The following is an 18,301-nucleotide window of genomic DNA, read 5'->3' as shown; positions in this document are numbered from 1 at the left end:
ATAATCTTTATCTAGCCCTAACCTTGAACCTTACCTTAACCATTTTAAATGTGAACTTCAATGGGGGTAGGGATGTACCAAGGACTCTGGATTGCACGGACTAATTATTGAATCTGTATCATCTCGATAAAAAGCGCACTCGCTTCCCGCTCGTGACAGTAGCTTTCGCGCCCCAAATCTACTCCCGTTTTCCTTCAAGGTTCGCGCTCCAGAGACTTCTTATCAGTAATTTGCGTAAGCACAGTGTGGTTTCTGCTTTTTGTGTTGTATTTACGCTTTGAGCATAGGCGGAAACATTTACAATTGACGTACGTACGCGCATAGTCACTTGCATGCTGCAGTTCCGTGCTGGCGCAGCGCGTCCTTCCGCTTATGCTCGTCCTCAGGCCAACAACACACAAAGTGTATTATTCCCTTTTGACTGCTTGACATTTATCGGAGACTTTCTCAAGGGGACGACATATTGTATTACAGGTAAGAAACTTATTTTTTTTAGCGAATCAGATCGATTTCCAAAATATTGCATAATGTTTAACCAAGATGCCTGCGCGCTCACGGTTTCAGCAAAAGCTCGAGTTCGTCATTTCAGGAGAGTTCATGGCTGCTCGGGCATTTTCCATGTTAGTGTTACGGGCGCTTCCTCGCGTGCTTGTGGCTAGTCGGATACACAACCCTTTTCTCCCCACCGTTCAGAATGAGACCGATTGTTGTGTTGTCATCGACATAAATTACGATTTTACAACCAAAAGCAGCATCGTATTCATGTTCTGTTGAAAACAATACGTATATAAGCATAGGTGGATGCAAACTATAGCTAGCTAAAGGTTAGCAAAATAGGCTAGCTAACGTTAGCCAGTTAACGTTAGTTACACTCCCCCAAATCTAAAGCTATATTGCTAGCTTTTCCAATGGGTTTACTGTATGCATACACATTACGTTGCCAATGAATTGGCTATACGACATTGAGATGTATTGCTATGCAAGCATACATTCATAATGTGGCCAATTTAACATGTGCACCGTTATATAATTTATGATTTTCTGGGTTGAAAATGATCAAAGTCTAAGACATTCAATTGATGGGCGATTGTATCTGCCTAGATTGAATGTACTAAAATCATTTGGCCACCACAAACCTTGATTTATTGATTATATTTCGTTATAAAAAAAACAACATGAAATGAAATTATTCAACAATGTGCCTATTTCCCTCTGGTCATGTGATCCATGTCAGGAGGGGATGGTAAACTAGTTATCTAAATAATCAAATCAAATGTTATTGGTCACGTACACATGTTTTGCAGGTGCAGGGAAATGTTTATATTTCTAGCTCCAGCAGTGTAGTAATACCTAGCAATACACAACAATACATACAAATCCTAAAAATAAATACATATCATTGCAAGTGATTGCATATAGGCTACTCTCATAGTAACGATTTCCTATCGACATAGATTACTACATGTTGATATGGTAATAAATGATAAAACAAAACATATATTTTTAAGTCAGCCCATTATTCTGCCCCACAACAGCCATTATGGTGTCATCCAGAGAAACATCATATATCGGGCCATGACACACACAGTGAAGCAGCTAATCATTCGCAATGTGGTTAACGTTTTAGGATATTATGACCAGATTGCTTTCGGCTTATTTCCCAATGGTTCAGAGTGAAATGTATCCACAGACATCTAACAACGATCTTTCTATTGTTCCAGAATATCAATCCAAGATGTCAGAGACCGTGAAGTACATGGATGATGAACACAAGACCATCTTCCTGAAGATACTGAATGAGCAACGGTTGGAGGGTGAACACTGTGACATCGCGGTGGTGGTTGAAGATGTGAAGTTCAGGGCGCACCGCTGTGTGCTGGCAGCGTGTAGCAACTACTTCAAAAAGCTGTTCAAGAAGCATGAAGTCGACAACTCCTCAGTCATAGAAATCGACTTCATCCGCTCAGACATCTTCGAGGAGGTGTTGAACTACATGTACACGGCCAAGATTTCTGTGAAGATAAAGGATGTGAATTTGATGATTTCTTCAGGCCAGATACTCGGAATCCGTTTTCTGGACAAACTCTGTTCACAGAAGCGTGACATGTCCATTGAAGAAAGGAACGGCCAAAATGACAAACCCTTTCCCTGTGATATTCTCAAAATGGCTCTCCCTACTGATGACCCTACATTGGGCCAGGAAAACGACTTGCAGGTGCTAGGTGATCATGACGACACTCCTACTGACGACCTTGCGGAAGAGCCAATGACCAATCACGACTTGGACAAATCGCCCAACACGGCGTTGAGAGTAACGGAGGCCATTCTCAAAGAATGGCCTCCTGCCAATGAGGACGTGCACAAGGTGAGCTGTTACAACCAGGACGTGGAACCCATGGACACGGAGCAAAAAGACCTGGCGGGTCACACCACAACAACCTTAGCGTTTGCTGACAGCATCGGTGAGGTGAAGGACGAGCAGCCCCCCGGTTGGACCACAGCCACGACGGACATGAAGTTCGAGTACCTCCTCTACGGCCAACGGGAACAGCTCGCCTGCCAGATCTGTGGAAAGACCTTCATCGACGAGAACCGTTTGAGGAAACACGAAAAGCTGCACTCGGCCGAACGTCCGTTCATCTGTGAAATCTGCAGCAAAGCCTTCACTACCCAGGCTCACCTGAAGGAGCATCTGAAGATCCACACAGGCTTCAAGCCCTACCGCTGCGACGTGTGTGGCAAGTCCTTCATCCGAGCGCCTGACCTCAAGAAGCACGAGCGGGTCCACAGCAACGAGCGTCCCTTCGGCTGCCAGATGTGCGACAAGGCCTTCAAGCACAAGTCCCACCTGAAGGACCACGAGAGGCGCCACAGGGGCGAGAAGCCTTTCGTCTGCGGCTCGTGCACCAAGGCCTTTGCTAAAGCCTCAGACCTAAAGAGACATGAAAACAACATGCACAGCGAGAGGAAGCAGATGGCGCCCAGCGCTCTGCAGACCGAAACAGAACAGCTGCAGGCAGCAGCCATGGCCGCCGAGGCCGAGCAACAACTGGACTCCATAGCATGCTCATAGCACACAACGTTGTGTAACATTACCTTACTTGTCATGGACATCTTGAGAACAATCTGAGTTTTTTGATGCTGTTTAATTTTGTATTTTGGGAGGCCGACAAACTCCAATAATCAGATAGATTTGATGTTGATCATTTTTCTCGAGAACATAGTAAAATAAGATAGGATTTGACTGCATTCATTTATTTTTTGATTTATTTCACGTGTTTTAGGCTTTCTTGCACTTGATTATATTGTAATGGTTAAATCATTTTTGGGGGTATTAATTAAAATATGTTTGTAAATGTTATGGCAGCGTTATGGATATAAATGCTATGACTACTGCCTCTACTCGGTTTTGGTTGTCAATATATTAGTGCTGTTATACAGTACTGGTTTTATCAAGAAAAACTGGAAATTAAATGTTTGATTTGTAAAACTTTATGGAAAAAATTGTTATAAACCACAACGTTTTTGATGGTTAACTATTCCACAGCATCACATACACAAGTCTTACTGTAATTTACATCAAAATATGTGTTGCTTTAATAAACATGGTAGCCTCAACTGCCAACAAGTCATTAATCTATTGTCTTTTTCATTATTTTTGGAAATACATTATAGCTTTAATTTGTGTAGACTAGCCTATGTTTGCAAGGATTGACATGTCAAAAAAAGATATATAGTGTTGGGAAGTAGTGAACTACATGTTGTTCAACTAGTCATTTAACTAAATTTTACAGTAGCTTTTTGGTTGTTGAACTAATAAAAATCGAGGTTGGGTTTTCAGTAGTAAATTTATTTTTTGCTATAACTATACATGACTGTTTTACCATGTAGCGGTGTAGCTAACTACTGGAACTACACACTACTGTTTTACCATGTAGCGGTGTTGCTAACTATTGGAACTACACACTACTGTTTTACCATGTAGTGGTGTAGCTAACTACTGGAACTACACACTACTTTTTTTGCTAAAATCAAATATGGGGGAAGTAGGCAAGAATTTCCTTTATTTTTCAGCATCAGACCTGCCTAATTCTCCCTTGAAACAGTTTTTGTTTTTAATAGGCTAAACGACACATTCTGTTAACAACATCTGAATCCAGAGTGATCTTTTCTTGCAATTTGTAGTCTATGACTTGAGATTTAGATATGCTAATTCATCACTAAGTAGTTTGGACTTTAGTAACTTTAGTTAACTATATTTTATTTATTTTCAGAGTAGCTTCCCCAACACCACTATTAAAGCAGTGGTGTAAAGTACTTAAGTAAAAATACTTTAAAGTACTACTTAAGTAGTTTTAGGGGGAATCTGTACTTTACTATTTATATTTATGACTACTTTTACTTTTAGTTCACTACATTCCTAAAGAAAATAATGTACTTTTACTCCATACATTTGACCTGATACCCAAAAGTACTTGTTATATTTTGAATGCTTAGCAGGACAGGAAAATGGTTTACTAGTCTTATCAACATGTGGCCATCCCTGCTGCCTCTGATCTGCATCTTTTGTAAATTATGTCGGAGTGTTGTAGTGTGCCCCTGGTTATCAGTACGTTTTTAAAACAAGAAAATGGTGCTGTCTGCTGTGCTTAATATAAGGAATTTGAAATGATTTATACTTTTTCTTTTGATACTTAAGTATATTTTAGCAATTACATTTATTTTTTGATACTTAAGTATATTTAGAACCGAATACTTTTAGACTTTTACTCAAGTAGTATTTTACTAGGTGACGTTCACTTTTACTTGAGTAACTTTCTATTAAGGTATCTAACTTTTACTCAAGTATGACAATTGGGTACTTTTTTCCACCACTGTATTAAAGTGTGTTCATCAAGGCTAGGCTATGTTAGATCTATTCAGTCATTGTGTCACATTTTTTAATGATCTATTTGCTGACCTTGCTAATAACTTTATATTTGAGCAAGTTTTAAACATACTCTAGTCGTTGTAAATGTATGTCAATATGTTATTTGGCTGGATTTGTGGTTGACCCTGGGCGTTCAAGCATGCGCAGTAGGTCGCTTTTGGTACTTGAAAACTTTCAGGTGTCGTGAGTTCTCAATCTCATCGAGAGTGTAATGGACACGATTGTGAATTGAGAACACGGACAACTCTGTTTACAGGTAAAGAATGCAAATACTTTCAGATGTGTTAGCATTTTTCAACTGAAATAAAATAATTGGACAAATTTATGAACGTGTTTGTCGAGGAACAACGAGTAATATTGCCAGATTATCGACCCTCCAATCAGTAAAATTGTGACATGGTAAATTGTTCTACAAATAACCATCCGTAATTCGACCTCGTGTGTTTAAAATGGTGTGGAATTGAAACTTTACAATATGATAACTATCCACAGGTACAATTCAACTTGATAAAACATTGTCTACTTTAAAGACTTAATTGTTAAGGTTTAAGGCTACCTACATTTTGTATGGTCACATTTGAGTGATGAAACTGGAAGGCAATGAAGGGCATGGAGGAGCCAAAACATCCAGCAGGAAAAGAACAGCATCAGAATCTAAGAGGGATGAGAGCCCAACAGACAGGTGAGTTTCCTGAAGATACCTCAAACCACTGGTCCTAGGTCAGGTTGTCATCATGATAGAATTGGGTTTGGGGGGTGGAAGTGTATATCGTTGAGGTTACTTATCTCAGTGACAAGGTAGTAGAATAGAGCCTATCCATTACAAAGAGGTCATTGTTTTTATATAAATCAGGATTATTATGAAAAGCTAAATTCACACTTCCCTATGGTCCAACACAGGAAGAGGAGTAAGGATGGGGAAAGGGACAAAAAAGAGGAAACCGAGCTGAAGCACAAGGTAATGTAATGCACCATTTGGAGTGTTTAGAGAGTGGAACGTCAACTATATGAAAGTTAAGACCAGATGGAGGCAGCATGCATGAGATCCACACACCATCTCAATTATATCGCGTGATACACGCCAGGCATTCCTAATCAATCACTAACACAGACACGCCTTACAGTAAAATAGACCATTCATCCATACTCATGCACATGTCTGATGATAATTTTATTTCGTAGGCGAAGCACTCCAGTTCTAAGCATCCTCGTAAACCTCTGCAGGAGCCGAAGATCACAAGGTGAGTATGGACAGATCTATCTATTAGGATTAATTTACATACAGGGGATATGTGAAAGCGCCCTTAATTACAATCTCCCACTTACATGTCTTCATTCACAATGAAGGGTGTAGTATTGTCCGACGTGTTCGGTTTTATTTAAATCAGTGGTCAACTTGTTTAGCGATCATCTGATTTCATCTTGTTTTAACAATGCATTTGTTTCTGTCTTTCCTTTATCAGTTCTGGGGGCTTAAAAGCTGTCTCGGAGAACAACCATGCAGATGTGAAGACCAAAGGTGTAGCCATGGTAAGAACCACAGACTATCACCAGAGATCTGTACATAATGACCAGATGCTCATGTCTCCGCACTAACAATGGGAGTCATCCCAAAGGCGGGAAGGCAGGCGACAAGTTTAGGTCCTAAATAACCCATAGAAACGCATCGGTCTTATTTTGGACAGATTTTGGTGTGAGAGAAACCTCTCGCTTCACCTCTTCCTCTGCTATAACATGATATACACAGGCCTAGTTACTGCATATCCCTGTATTAGCAAAACATTTTAGGTCATGTTTATTCATGGGGTTTCTGTCTTTCTCTCACAGGATGCATCACTACCTTCTGAAAAGAAGTACGTTTTTCTCTGATGTTCAAAATATTCACCCCAAAAGTGAAAGTAAATTCTTGAATGTGAACGGCGGGAAAGCAAAGTTGGTGATTTTTGTTTTTATTTTATTTTCAGCACCATTGACTTAAACAACAATATCTCTGCCAAGCACACGGAATCAGATGAGAGGAAAGTGATCAAGACTGAGATACGGGAAGTTGACTTGTTTGCACCAATTGAGCATTCAGATATGGAGAGGTAGGCTACAATTGACCCTTTATTGCATGATGAGTTTATTTATTGACAAAAACGGTCACTTGGTTTGGGGTAAATTGCATTTCTCTCTTTAACTAGCTCTGACAAAAAATCCAAGAAAACTGGGCATTCACAAAAAGATAACAAACACAAGGTACCTGACTAACCATTTTTTATTATTATTTTCAATTATCAATGTAATTGGTGATGTTGCTTGCCTTGTTTCTCACCTATTATGTCAATGTAGCACAAATCTAAAAGTGGCAAAAAGGGACACCACGGGACAGACGAGAAAAATCCTGAGCAGAGAAAAGTTGGTGAAATATCAGCTAACAGGTGAACATCATTAAGTTCCACAGTAAAAATGCTTCATACTCAGAATATGCTATGCTCTGAGTGAACCAACGTTTTTTGCTTTGTTCATTTTAATGACAATATCAAATATGTGCCAAATGGCTATGCTTTGTGTTATGGTGGATTTTATAGTACATTTCTACAAAGCTTTATTCAAGAGCATTTTCTCTTACCATTTAAATAGTTTCTATTTGAAAGTCATGCTTAAAGTCAAATTTTATTATCTCTGTAGTTCCGATGTCAACTCTAAAAAGAGGAAGAGCAAAGATTCATGTGAAACGAATGTTCTACCGACCGGTGACAGTAAAAAAGAAACTGCCGTAAAAAAGGAGAATACCAAGAAAGAAAGGGAGAAAAAAGATAGACGTGGTAAAGACACAAAGACAACCGGTAAAAAGAAGCCAGAAGGGAAAGAGGAATCTAAGAAGAAGAAAAAAGATGGAGATGATGGGAAGTCCAAGAAGGGTGGGAAAAAAGAAGGGGAGGACAGTACATGGAAATGGTAATTGCGCAATGTTTTACTCTGTATTGCATGTAATGGGCAAGTATCATATTTGAATGAATTTATATTTGTTTTTATAACATTTTCCCCCTGTTATATTTGTTGACATATTACGCTCATTTGTAGCCGGAACCGTTAACAATCGTTTGTTTCTAGGGGGACAGTATTAATAGTTCAACACAGGTGAATATTGTTTTAACAGCGTTATGAAAGTCCTTGGCGCCTGTGAATCTCATGCATTCTTGGTAATCTGGAATGAACAAATACAGCAATTTTTTTGCAAACTTGATATGTCAGTCGGTGAAATTTAATAGAAGTTGGTCTGCGGTTTACTCATTACGATTTTACCGAACTAATGTAAAGATTAAGCATGAGCCCAAAGCCAGGTGAGTAAACGATGGCAAGTAGCTGATCTTACAGTAGCTTACTCCAAACCACGCATGAATTATTTAGCTAAGTAACGTTATATTTGTCAAAACAGTGCAGACAGACAGTGACAGCCAGGGTAATGCCATTTTGGAAGAGTAATCCTAGCTAGCCACACATTGTCAATGTAAAGGGGTACGTTAGCTAACCTTACTTTTGCTAGATCTGGTATGGAGATATTGTATTGTTTCACTTGTATTAGATTTTAAACCTTCAAACCTTTTCTGTCTTTCTGTACTGTAATTAAATTGCGATACGCTTGTTGTCAGGTGGGAGGAAGGTAATTCCAACAACGGGATCAAATGGACCACGTTGGAACACAAAGGTCCACTTTTCCCACCAGAATACGAACCATTACCAAATAATGTGTCTTTCTTTTACAATGGTGAGTTACTCACCACCCTATTAATCCATTTTACTCATCCTCATAGTTTTCCTGTCTCGTTTTAGCTTTACAGTAAAGCAGACCTAACATTCAACGTTCCGTGATTCATAGGGAACCCAATAAAACTGTCTTTGCCTGCTGAGGAAGTAGCCACGTTTTACGCCAAGATGCTGGACCATGAGTACACAACCAAGAGTTCCTTCCAGGAGAACTTCTTCACCGACTGGAGAGAGGTTAGTCTCACTGATTAAGTAGAGACTTGCGTTTTGCAATGAACAACCACAGTTGTTAAGCAGCATTTTGTGTGTGTGTGTGAGTAAGAATGAAGGTCAATGTAGCAGTTGATATTGAGCTCATCAGGATTTTACCTAACAGGAAATGACAGTAGAGGAGAGGGAACAGATCAAGAAGTTGTCGAAGTGTGATTTCACACATATCAACAAGTACTTCCTGGATAAGTCTGAGGAGAAGAAGGCTATGACTAAAGAACAAAAACAGGTAACTTAGCCAAGTATCAAGAGCTTAGAGCTGCATCTATAACATTATGTAAGTATTGAAGTAAATTGTTCCATTTGAATTGAATTGATGGTACTTCATTCTGCATATCCAAGTGAATCCCCCAAAATATATATTATTTTTTGATGGCACACTATCATTGCAAATCTGGAAGTCTTTGGATTGTGCTTCTGTTAGGTCCTGAAAGAGGAGAACAACAAGCTGACGGAGGAGTATGGCTTCTGTGAGCTGGACGGTCACCGGGAGAAGATCGGGAACTTCCGTGTGGAGCCTCCGGGGCTGTTCCGTGGCCGGGGAGAACACCCCAAGATGGGCAAGATGAAGAAGAGGATCCAGCCAGAGGAAATCACCATCAACTGCAGCAAGTGAGGGCCACCGGGAGAGCACTAGGAACAAACAACCACACTATAACTTTATGGAACTCCCAATCGGGAATTAGTGGCCTAACTTGTAAATTTAAACAGCAAATATGTGCCGAAAGGCAATGAGCTAAATAAATAGTGTTTTTGTTGTTTTTCCAGAGGCTCCAATATTCCGGTGGCCCCAAAGGGCCACAGGTGGAGGAAGGTGCAGCATGACAACACAGTGACCTGGCTAGCCTCCTGGGTGGAGAACGTCCAGGGCAACTTCAAGTACGTCATGCTCAACCCCAGCTCCAAACTCAAGGTACGGAGCCTTTCTCTTCACCTTCGTTTACCTCAGTGGGGTTGTTTTAGTGGGGGGAAAAACCCAGACTTTTGAGAAGAGTCTGAAGACTGAACTCAGTAAAAAGATGGCGTACATATCAAGCCAGTAGTTCAGAGTTTGCCTTAGACTATGTTTTTCTTTCTGTGCTCAGGGGGAGAAGGACTGGCAGAAGTACGAGGTGGCTCGTAAACTCAAGCTGAAGGTGGAGACCATCAGGAGGCTGTACCGTGAGGACTGGAAGAACCGAGAGATGAAGACCAGACAGAGAGGAGTGGCTCTCTACTTCATCGACAAGGTACACACCTCACAACTATCTTACCGCAGCGGGCTTAACAAATTGCAAGCCCTTTTAGGTCATCTCAAACACATATTGTACAACACTCATGTGTACGTACTAGGGTTGGGTGAAGTATTTATTTTTCCCCATCATGATTATGTACTCATAGAATATGGTGATGTACTATGGTACACCCCTGTAGACTCTGTTCATTCTTGTTCTTTTTGAAAGCGGCAACTTTAGGACAGAACTTTTTTTAGGTTATTAAAATATTTGGGAAATAGGCTACTGTTCATTATTTTTACTTGTCTTAAAGCTTTAATGATGGGCCTAGTAGGAGGATAGGTTATTGGCCATTTTGGTTTTCAACCTCGCGTGGAGGGTCTGGATTTTTTCCACCCCACGGATAATTTATTTCTAAATTAAAAACTTTTCATTCTGTGATTCTATAGGCTGTTGATGTTTGTTTACTCTTATTAGTCCCCTTGCTACCTTACGTTTTTAGGCTATTCATTTTCTGTCACTTTGCATATAGTTTTTAGACTATTCAAACACCTTTTGGAGTTGGAACTCCAGATTCATTCATTGTTTGATGAGAAAGCCATGCCTGCATACAATGATGAAAGCGTATAGCCCAAAGTCATATTCAAAACATATTGAAGCCTACTTATTATAGCCTACTTTTTTTTTTTTGCGGCTAGATGCAAGATAGTTAGGAAATGTCGGTTTATAAAAGCAATTAATAGGTTTAGGCCCATGCATCTGAGGGAGAGAATATTTTCTGAATGGACATTTTGCGCTGCTTTGGTGGAATTCTCAGTTTTGTCTAGACTACGTTCCTCTCTTGCGTTCTGTATAACATTCAGTGCATTTGGAAAGTATTCAGACTCCTGGATTTTTTTCCCACATTTTGTTACATTACAGACTTACTCTAAAATGTATATATTTTTTAAATCCCTCATCAATCTACGCACTACCCCATAATGACAGTAGAAACTGTTTTTTTATTTTTTTATTTTTTTGCACACAAAAAAAATCTTTACGTAAGTATTTAGACCCTTTGCTATGAGACTCGAAATTGAGCTCTGGTGCATCCTGTTTCCATTGATCGTCCTTGATGTTTCTTGATTGGAGTCCACCTGTGGTAAATTAAATTGTTTGGACATGATTTGGAAAGGCACATACCTGCCTATATAAGGTCCCACAGTTGGCAGTGCATGTCAGAGCAAAAACCAAGGCATGAGGTCGAAGGAATTGTCCATAGAGTGTCGAGGCACATCTGCGGAAGGGTGCAAAAATGTCTGCAGCATTGAAGGTCCTTAAGAACACAGTAGCCTTCATCATTCTTAATTTAAAGAAGTTTGGAACCACTGAGACTCTTCCTAGATGAGGCCGCCCGGCCAAACTGAGCAATCGGAAGAATGCCCTTGGTCAGTGAGGTGAAAGGGGAACGACGCTTGCTCATTCCTAGAGCGGTGGCTTCCCGAGTCTCTGGAGATGGAGCCACTCTGCTCTCCTTTGATCATTGAGAGAGCTCATCGAATTTCCGGCCCACAATCCGACCACAACGCACCCCGAGGGCTCTGGTAAGTTCCTAAACTATGAAGATAAGATGCGTGTGGTGAATGCAGCCTGGGCGAAAGGGAGACAACTTGCAGAGTAATGTTCTTCACAGATCTCTCCATGGAAACAATTTGACCGTGTCAAGCGGCTACGGGCTAAGGCTATCCGGTATGGAATCCTCTTTCCAGCGCGCCTGAAACATCAGCCGAGGGGGAGCAGTTTCTTGAGAAGCTAGGCAGACGTGTGGAAGCGGAGCAACGCTGAAGAAGAGGCAATGGCAACGTAAAGTTAAACTTTGATCTATTTTTGGGACATTTTTTGTACTGTTGTTTTCGGTTTTGTCTTAACATGTATTTAAAGTGTGAGCCAGTTCACCGTGTTAGTTATCTAGTAACATGGTAGCACTGTCTATTAAACTATAATAACATGGCCAGTTTACAAGTCTTATTATAGTTTTATGTACCATGAAACTTTTATTTATGCATCGGAACATCCTGGTGCGGGTAGTTTTTTTAGGTCTATATGAGGCTAGATCACAGAGGTCTTGTTTTCTGGCTCACTCCTAGTATTTTGTTTGGTACTTTGTTAAATGGTGAACACAATAATGACAAGTGGCGGGGCAGAAGGTGTACAAAGGGGGAAAAACTGCAGAGGCGGAGGCGGCTCCTCACGTGTGTGTGGATCTGTTGAGCGCCTTATACGGAGTGTCACTGGGAGAGGGAGGTCTGTTAGAGACTTTTGGGTAAGAGGGTTATTCACACGTTCGTAGTTGATTGTTAGGCATGTGTTTTTGTACGTTGACATGCTTTAACGCGTCCTTTGTGTTTTTGTTTATGGTGGTAACAGAGGTCTATTGGTGTATTATTGCTGATCTAATGTGCTCTTATGGGTTCATGTTTTAGTTCAAGTGTCCCAGGTAAATTTGACTCAGTGTTAAGGTTAAATTTACATCCTGGAACTGTAGGGGATGAAATAAAATGGGTAAGAAGTAGATTAAAACAACTTCAGGCGAAGATCATATTTTTGCAAGAATCACATCTATTATCTGGCAACATTCCTAAGATACGCAAGAGGTGGCCTGGGCAGCCTCATGTAGTTCCCATGCAAGGGGAGTTATTATTCTTATCCATAAGTCCATTCCATATGAGATATTGCGAACAATTTGTGATCCCGCCGGCAGATATATTATTATACGGGGTACCTTGCTGTCCGAGCAGTTTTAATTTAATGCATATGGTCCCACCGAAGATTACTCTAAATTCTTTAATGATTTGTTTTTAAACCTTTCCACACTTCCTTGTAATTATGTTGTTGCAGAAGACTTTAATTGCACTTTAGATCCTGTTAAAGATCACACCTCGGGTTCAAACTACTCCCACACCTAATCTAGGAAAACCATACAGCATTTTATGAAGGATTTAAACTTAATAGAGATTTGGAGAGAAATGAACCAGATGATGTGGAATACTCCTGTTACTCACTAGACCTATTCCCAAATCAACTTTTTTTATGTTCTCAGCAGCATTACGCTCTAAAATTTGAAGATTGTTTTTATGATAGCATTGTCATCTCTGAACATGCTCCAGCATCTCTTTATATATTCCGATTCTAATTTAGTAGGTGACACACCTAAATGACGCTTACAACCTAAATGGCTGCAAGATACAAGTTTTACAGAATACATTGGACAGCAGTTTGACCTATACTTTTCAATGTATACAAGAGACTTCAGCTTGTACTAGATGGGAAGCCTTTGTTGCGAGCATTGAGGGAACTCTATGCACTTGGCCAGATGATTCTGCATCTTTGTTGCATTCTTCACATGATTTGGCACAGTATTTGCAAATGTACACAGCTTTTCCTTCTACATTAGCTGCAGTGAAATGTCTCCACACATCAGATAGTGCCCGTGGCATTTTCCTGTAAAATTAGAAGGGGAAAAAATGCACACAAAAAAACAAATGGTTAAGCAGTTAGATTAAACAACTCCTTCTGTAAGAATTTTTTTTTTAAATGAAACATGTATGGAAACAGGTGAATTAACACTCCTCAGTTAGCAGGCTCAAGCAAGCTAAAAACCCACATGGTAGCAAAAACTAACTAGCAGAAATTGTTAACAAGTTAGAAATTATTTAAAAACACTTTGCTGTAGGCTACTATTTACCAGTCATTAAATAAAATAATGTCTGTCATATAAAATATTTTCACCCCACCCAGTATTGTAATCAAAACTTACCAGAAAGCATGTAGTCCATGGCTCAGACAGTGTAGTTGTGTGGGCTCAATAGCACCTCATTAGTGTGCAAGATCTTGAGAAGCAGCTGTACATGTGATGGAAGAATGCACTGTGCATGCAGAGGGTTGCAATTCCATTGAATTGGGGATAGTTTAACCAAAATATGCCACAAGACCTAGAATTTCCTTATGTGTATCCCACAAAAAATGTTCACTGTTATAAGCTTACTTTTTTAATGAATTTAAGCAAAATTCCTGGCCTTAATTTCCCATGGAAAATGTCTGGAAATTTACCGGAAAGTTTCCGACCATTTGCAACCCTAGCGGTATCACATATCATATCCCAAATAGTATCAGTAAAATTGCCTCTCCATCCCAAAGTGTTTACCCTGGGGTTGTACCCAATCAATCCTCATCTAAAGAACCAAGTACAAACGCTTATAGATATGTGCTTGTTGCAAGCAAAACGCTTGATAGCTCTTGCCTGGGAAAGTGTGAACAGGCCTAGTATTGCCCAATGGCTTAGGGAATTGTCATCTTGCCTAACAATGGAAAATATAACATATACGGTTATGGGTAAACAACACTTTTGAAAAGGTTTGGGAGCAGAGTGATGTGGGTGAAATATTGGCTAATGAAGGGAACTCTGGGTAGTGTACTATGCTTTGTGTGCATGTGGGGTGGTGAGAGATATCCGATTAGCTTGTGGTGCTGTGTTTCATCTGAAATTTGTCCCAAATGTTCTATCCTATTGCATCAGACCATTGTACAATGTAATTTTGGTGGTTTTACGCTTCTGTAACACTTGTTTTGTCTTAGATGTTACTTATTTTTTTGCTGTTAACTTTTGATGTGGGTTTTGCTTTTTTTTTTTTTTTTTTATGTAATATATCTGCTTATGTCTTGTTAAAGAAGAAAAATCTAACATTGTTTAAAAAAATAAATAAAAAAATAATAAAGGGATTTCAGTTCGATTTAAAAAAAAAAAAAAAAAAAATCTTAAACTGTTTTTGCTTTGTCATTATTGGGTAATGTGTGTAGATTGAGGTGGGGGAACTACTTAATCCATTTTCGAATAAGGCTGTAACGTAACTGTAGAAAAAGTTGAGGGGTCTGAATACTTTCTGAATGCATTGAATTAGGCGTTAGCAAATAGAAGTATAATAATTACTCAATGTGACTTGTGTGCTGCCCGACTCCGTGCTTGCGCACCGCCAGTCATGTTCAAATTGGCTTAACCGTCGTCTGCCACATGACAATGTCGCCACCATCAAAGATGGCTGTCAAGACAGTAATATGCTAATATTACCCAACCCTACCTAGTACCTACATGTACAGTATACATTTCTCCCACTAACGTGTATGTAGCTGGCCCTGCGAGCGGGGAATGAGAAGGAGGAGAGTGAGACAGCGGACACGGTGGGCTGCTGCTCTCTGAGAGTGGAACACATCACCCTGCACCAGGAGAAGGGGGGCCAGGAGTTCATGGTGGAGTTTGACTTCCTGGGCAAAGACTCTATTCGCTATTATAACGAGGTGCCTGTGGAAGGCAGGGTGAGCAGCACTGTCTAGCACCTGTTACATCTCCACTCGCACGTATTATGGGGTGTCAAGCAAGGGTTAAACATTTGTCTAATGTGCAAAGACATTATCTGTACACAGGTTTTCAAGAACCTGAAGCTGTTCATGGAAAACAAGGAGCCTGAGGATGACCTGTTTGATAGAATAAATGTAAGTTGAAGACCTGCACCTGGTTATTTCATGTTTGCTGTAAAATGAGTGTCACCCAAATAATGACTAGCTAGCTATGTGATTCACACAGTAGGCTTATCTAGCTTTGCAGCTACAGTTACGCTTGGTTGTTGTTTGTTTGGTAGACTACCTACTTGAACAAGTACTTGAACCAGTCCATGCCGGGGCTGTCAGCAAAAGTGTTCAGAACCTTCAACGCCTCCACCACTCTGCAAGAACAGCTCAACAAGCTCACCACTGGTTAGTCCACTTCCTTTTACACCATCAATAAACTCAGTGCAGTTTTTTTTTGTAGATCTAGTTTAGAATAGCTGACAAGATTTCTCCGCTCTGCTCTGGCTACCGTCTGTGACATACGTGACCCTAGTTGTTTCTTCTCGACTTGGTCTCGGGCCTAACACCACCCATGCCAATATATCCTCCAAACAACACTGGCTTCTCGGGCATTATCACTTGTGTTCTCAGTGTTATAACTGTATGAAGCTGAGAAACAAGCAGATGTATAGTGAAGACAGTACAATATTGAAAGACATGCCTGTTTTCCACCTCAGCTGACATGAGTCTGGAGGAGAAACTGCTGTCCTATAACCGAGCCAACAGAGCTGTGGCCATTCTCTGTAACCACCAGAGGGCAGCACCCAAGACCTTTGAGAAATCCATGCAAAACTTGCAGGACAAGGTAACTGGAATATGTATGAATAGTGTGTTGTTTTTTTCTGGACAGTTAATTTAGTAGCTAGTGCTTCTTATAGGGCCATTTTAAAACCATCTATGCTCCTTTGCAATATTGTCTAATGTTCAGATCCATTATCTTGATTATTTTTGTTTTATTACCATATAAGCATGTATAGCGATTCCCTTTAACAGTGAATCATTGTCTAACATACTCCATTATATTGTTCCAGATTGCGCAGAAGCAGCAACAGTTAGATGTGGCCAAGAAGGAGCTGAAAGAAGCCCAAAAAGAGCACAAGAAGGGCGGAACTGAGAGGACCAGGAAGTGAGTACTTTTTGATAGGTTGAAACTGACCAGTGAAATGAGTGACTCTTGCAGTTGGTCATTTGACTCTACTGTTACTGACACTGTTGGATAACAACCAGTGGATTTGACCTTTCATAACCTATAAACTACTTCTACAATGGCAGCTGGAAGGGCTATTTCAAATTGTTACTGCGGTGCTTGTTAGGCTACTGAGCCTCTATTGTTTTAACATCAGATCATTCTGTTAGTCAAATTTAAGCCAGGCTAGCTCAATCAAGCACAGATAAATAATTATACTTTTTTTATATATATATTATAGAAGTTGACCCAAATAATTATACTTTTTTTATATATATATTATAGAATTTGACCCAAGGTCTGGTCTCATGCTCTCCCCAGGCTTGTTGAGAAGACGGAGTCTGTGGTGAAGAGGCTGGAGGAACAGCTGAAGAAACTCCAGCTGCAGATGACTGACAGGGAGGAGAACAAAATCATTGCTCTGGGCACGTCCAAACTCAACTACCTGGACCCCAGGATATCAGTGGCCTGGTAACCACCATTTTAGCCTAACATTTTTCCTTGACCTCTGTCAGTTCCACAACACTTGTTGCCCTCTAAAAATATACTTTTTTCACTGTGTATTTTTGTAGCATGTGATTGACTTTTACATTTTTTTTCATGGCAGGTGTAGGAAATTCAATGTGCCAATCGAGAAGATTTACAACAAAACCCAAAGAGACAAGTTTGCTTGGGCCATTGATATGACTGAAGAAGATTTTCAGTTTTGAACTGTCGCCCTGTCAGCTAGACAGATTTTGCATTGTTTAATTTCCTGTAACTTTTTTTTATGTTCCCTTTATAATTTCAACTACTTAGGTCTTTATTTGTTGTTGGTTACTAGCAGTGTTTGTTTTCTGACTTGACAACGCGCACATCTGTGAGAATTAATCAGTTATAATAGACAAGGAACATTTTGTGTTTAAGATTTGTTTCCTTTGTTAACAATAGTAAATGTGTGAAATAAAATACCTTTTCATTGATATGTTAAGTGTTTGTTGATGCCTTACTCATGAGTGAATTTCTACGGCCCTTCAAAAATTATACATGTAACAATGATTTTACTGCGTAAGTTCATAGAAGGAAATCAGCCAATTGAAATACATTTATTAGGCCCTAATCTATGGATTTCACATGACTGAGCAGCCATGGGTGGGCCTGGGAGGGCATAGGCCCACGCTTTTGAGAGCCAGGACCACCTACTGGGGAGCCAGGTCCAGCCAATGAGTTTTCCCTCACAAAATTACTTTTATTACAGACAGAAATGCCCCTCAGCAGCCTCCACTGGCTTCTTGATATGCCACACCTGTCGAAGTGGCTGGATTATCTTGGAAAAGGAGAAATATTCACTAAGAGGGATGTTAACAAATTTGGGCACATGGAACATTTCTGGGATTTTATTTCAGCTCATGAAACATGGGACCAGCCCTTTACATGTTTCATTCAGATTTTTGTTCAATGTAAATACACTAGTAATTTCCCATTTACAGAAGCAGAGGTACATCCCAGAACATGATTTATGATTCATATCTAGATATAATAGGCTATTTA

At 40.0% G+C, this 18,301-nt stretch overlaps 2 protein-coding genes across 3 annotated transcripts; both read left to right on the top strand.

Annotated features, from left to right (window-relative positions):
- Positions 1-267: 267 nt before the first annotated feature.
- LOC129823059 (zinc finger and BTB domain-containing protein 14-like) lies at positions 268-3,636 on the top strand. Its single transcript, XM_055881757.1, has 2 exons — positions 268-474; positions 1,722-3,636. The coding sequence occupies exons 1-2, from the start codon at positions 333-335 to the stop codon at positions 3,071-3,073; spliced, it is 1,494 nt and encodes a 497-aa protein (XP_055737732.1). The 5' UTR covers positions 268-332; the 3' UTR covers positions 3,074-3,636.
- A 1,458-nt stretch (positions 3,637-5,094) lies between these two features.
- Positions 5,095-17,733, top strand: top1mt (DNA topoisomerase I mitochondrial). 2 transcript variants are annotated; one of them, XM_055881740.1, is made up of 23 exons: positions 5,095-5,186; positions 5,461-5,612; positions 5,831-5,888; positions 6,113-6,171; positions 6,394-6,460; positions 6,758-6,783; positions 6,895-7,017; positions 7,114-7,168; positions 7,262-7,350; positions 7,601-7,870; positions 8,566-8,681; positions 8,793-8,914; positions 9,057-9,179; positions 9,375-9,562; positions 9,719-9,863; positions 10,036-10,179; positions 15,328-15,513; positions 15,622-15,690; positions 15,837-15,951; positions 16,263-16,390; positions 16,617-16,711; positions 17,093-17,242; positions 17,379-17,733. In XM_055881740.1, exons 2-23 carry the CDS (start codon positions 5,515-5,517, stop codon positions 17,479-17,481), a joined length of 2,529 nt encoding a protein of 842 aa, XP_055737715.1. In that variant the 5' UTR covers positions 5,095-5,186; positions 5,461-5,514; the 3' UTR covers positions 17,482-17,733. The 2 variants fall into 2 exon arrangements, with proteins under 2 accessions (XP_055737715.1, XP_055737716.1); XM_055881741.1 differs by lacking the exons at positions 5,095-5,186; positions 5,461-5,612; positions 5,831-5,888; ... (5 more) ...; positions 7,262-7,350; positions 7,601-7,870 and adding an exon at positions 8,025-8,256.
- The last annotated feature ends 568 nt before the right edge of the window (positions 17,734-18,301 follow it).

Source organism: Salvelinus fontinalis, chromosome 25, assembly GCF_029448725.1.
Source record: "Salvelinus fontinalis isolate EN_2023a chromosome 25, ASM2944872v1, whole genome shotgun sequence".
Classification (NCBI taxonomy): domain Eukaryota; kingdom Metazoa; phylum Chordata; class Actinopteri; order Salmoniformes; family Salmonidae; genus Salvelinus; species Salvelinus fontinalis.
The sequence above is the reverse complement of the archived record's forward strand: the minus strand, read 5'-3'. Positions and strand labels throughout refer to the sequence as shown.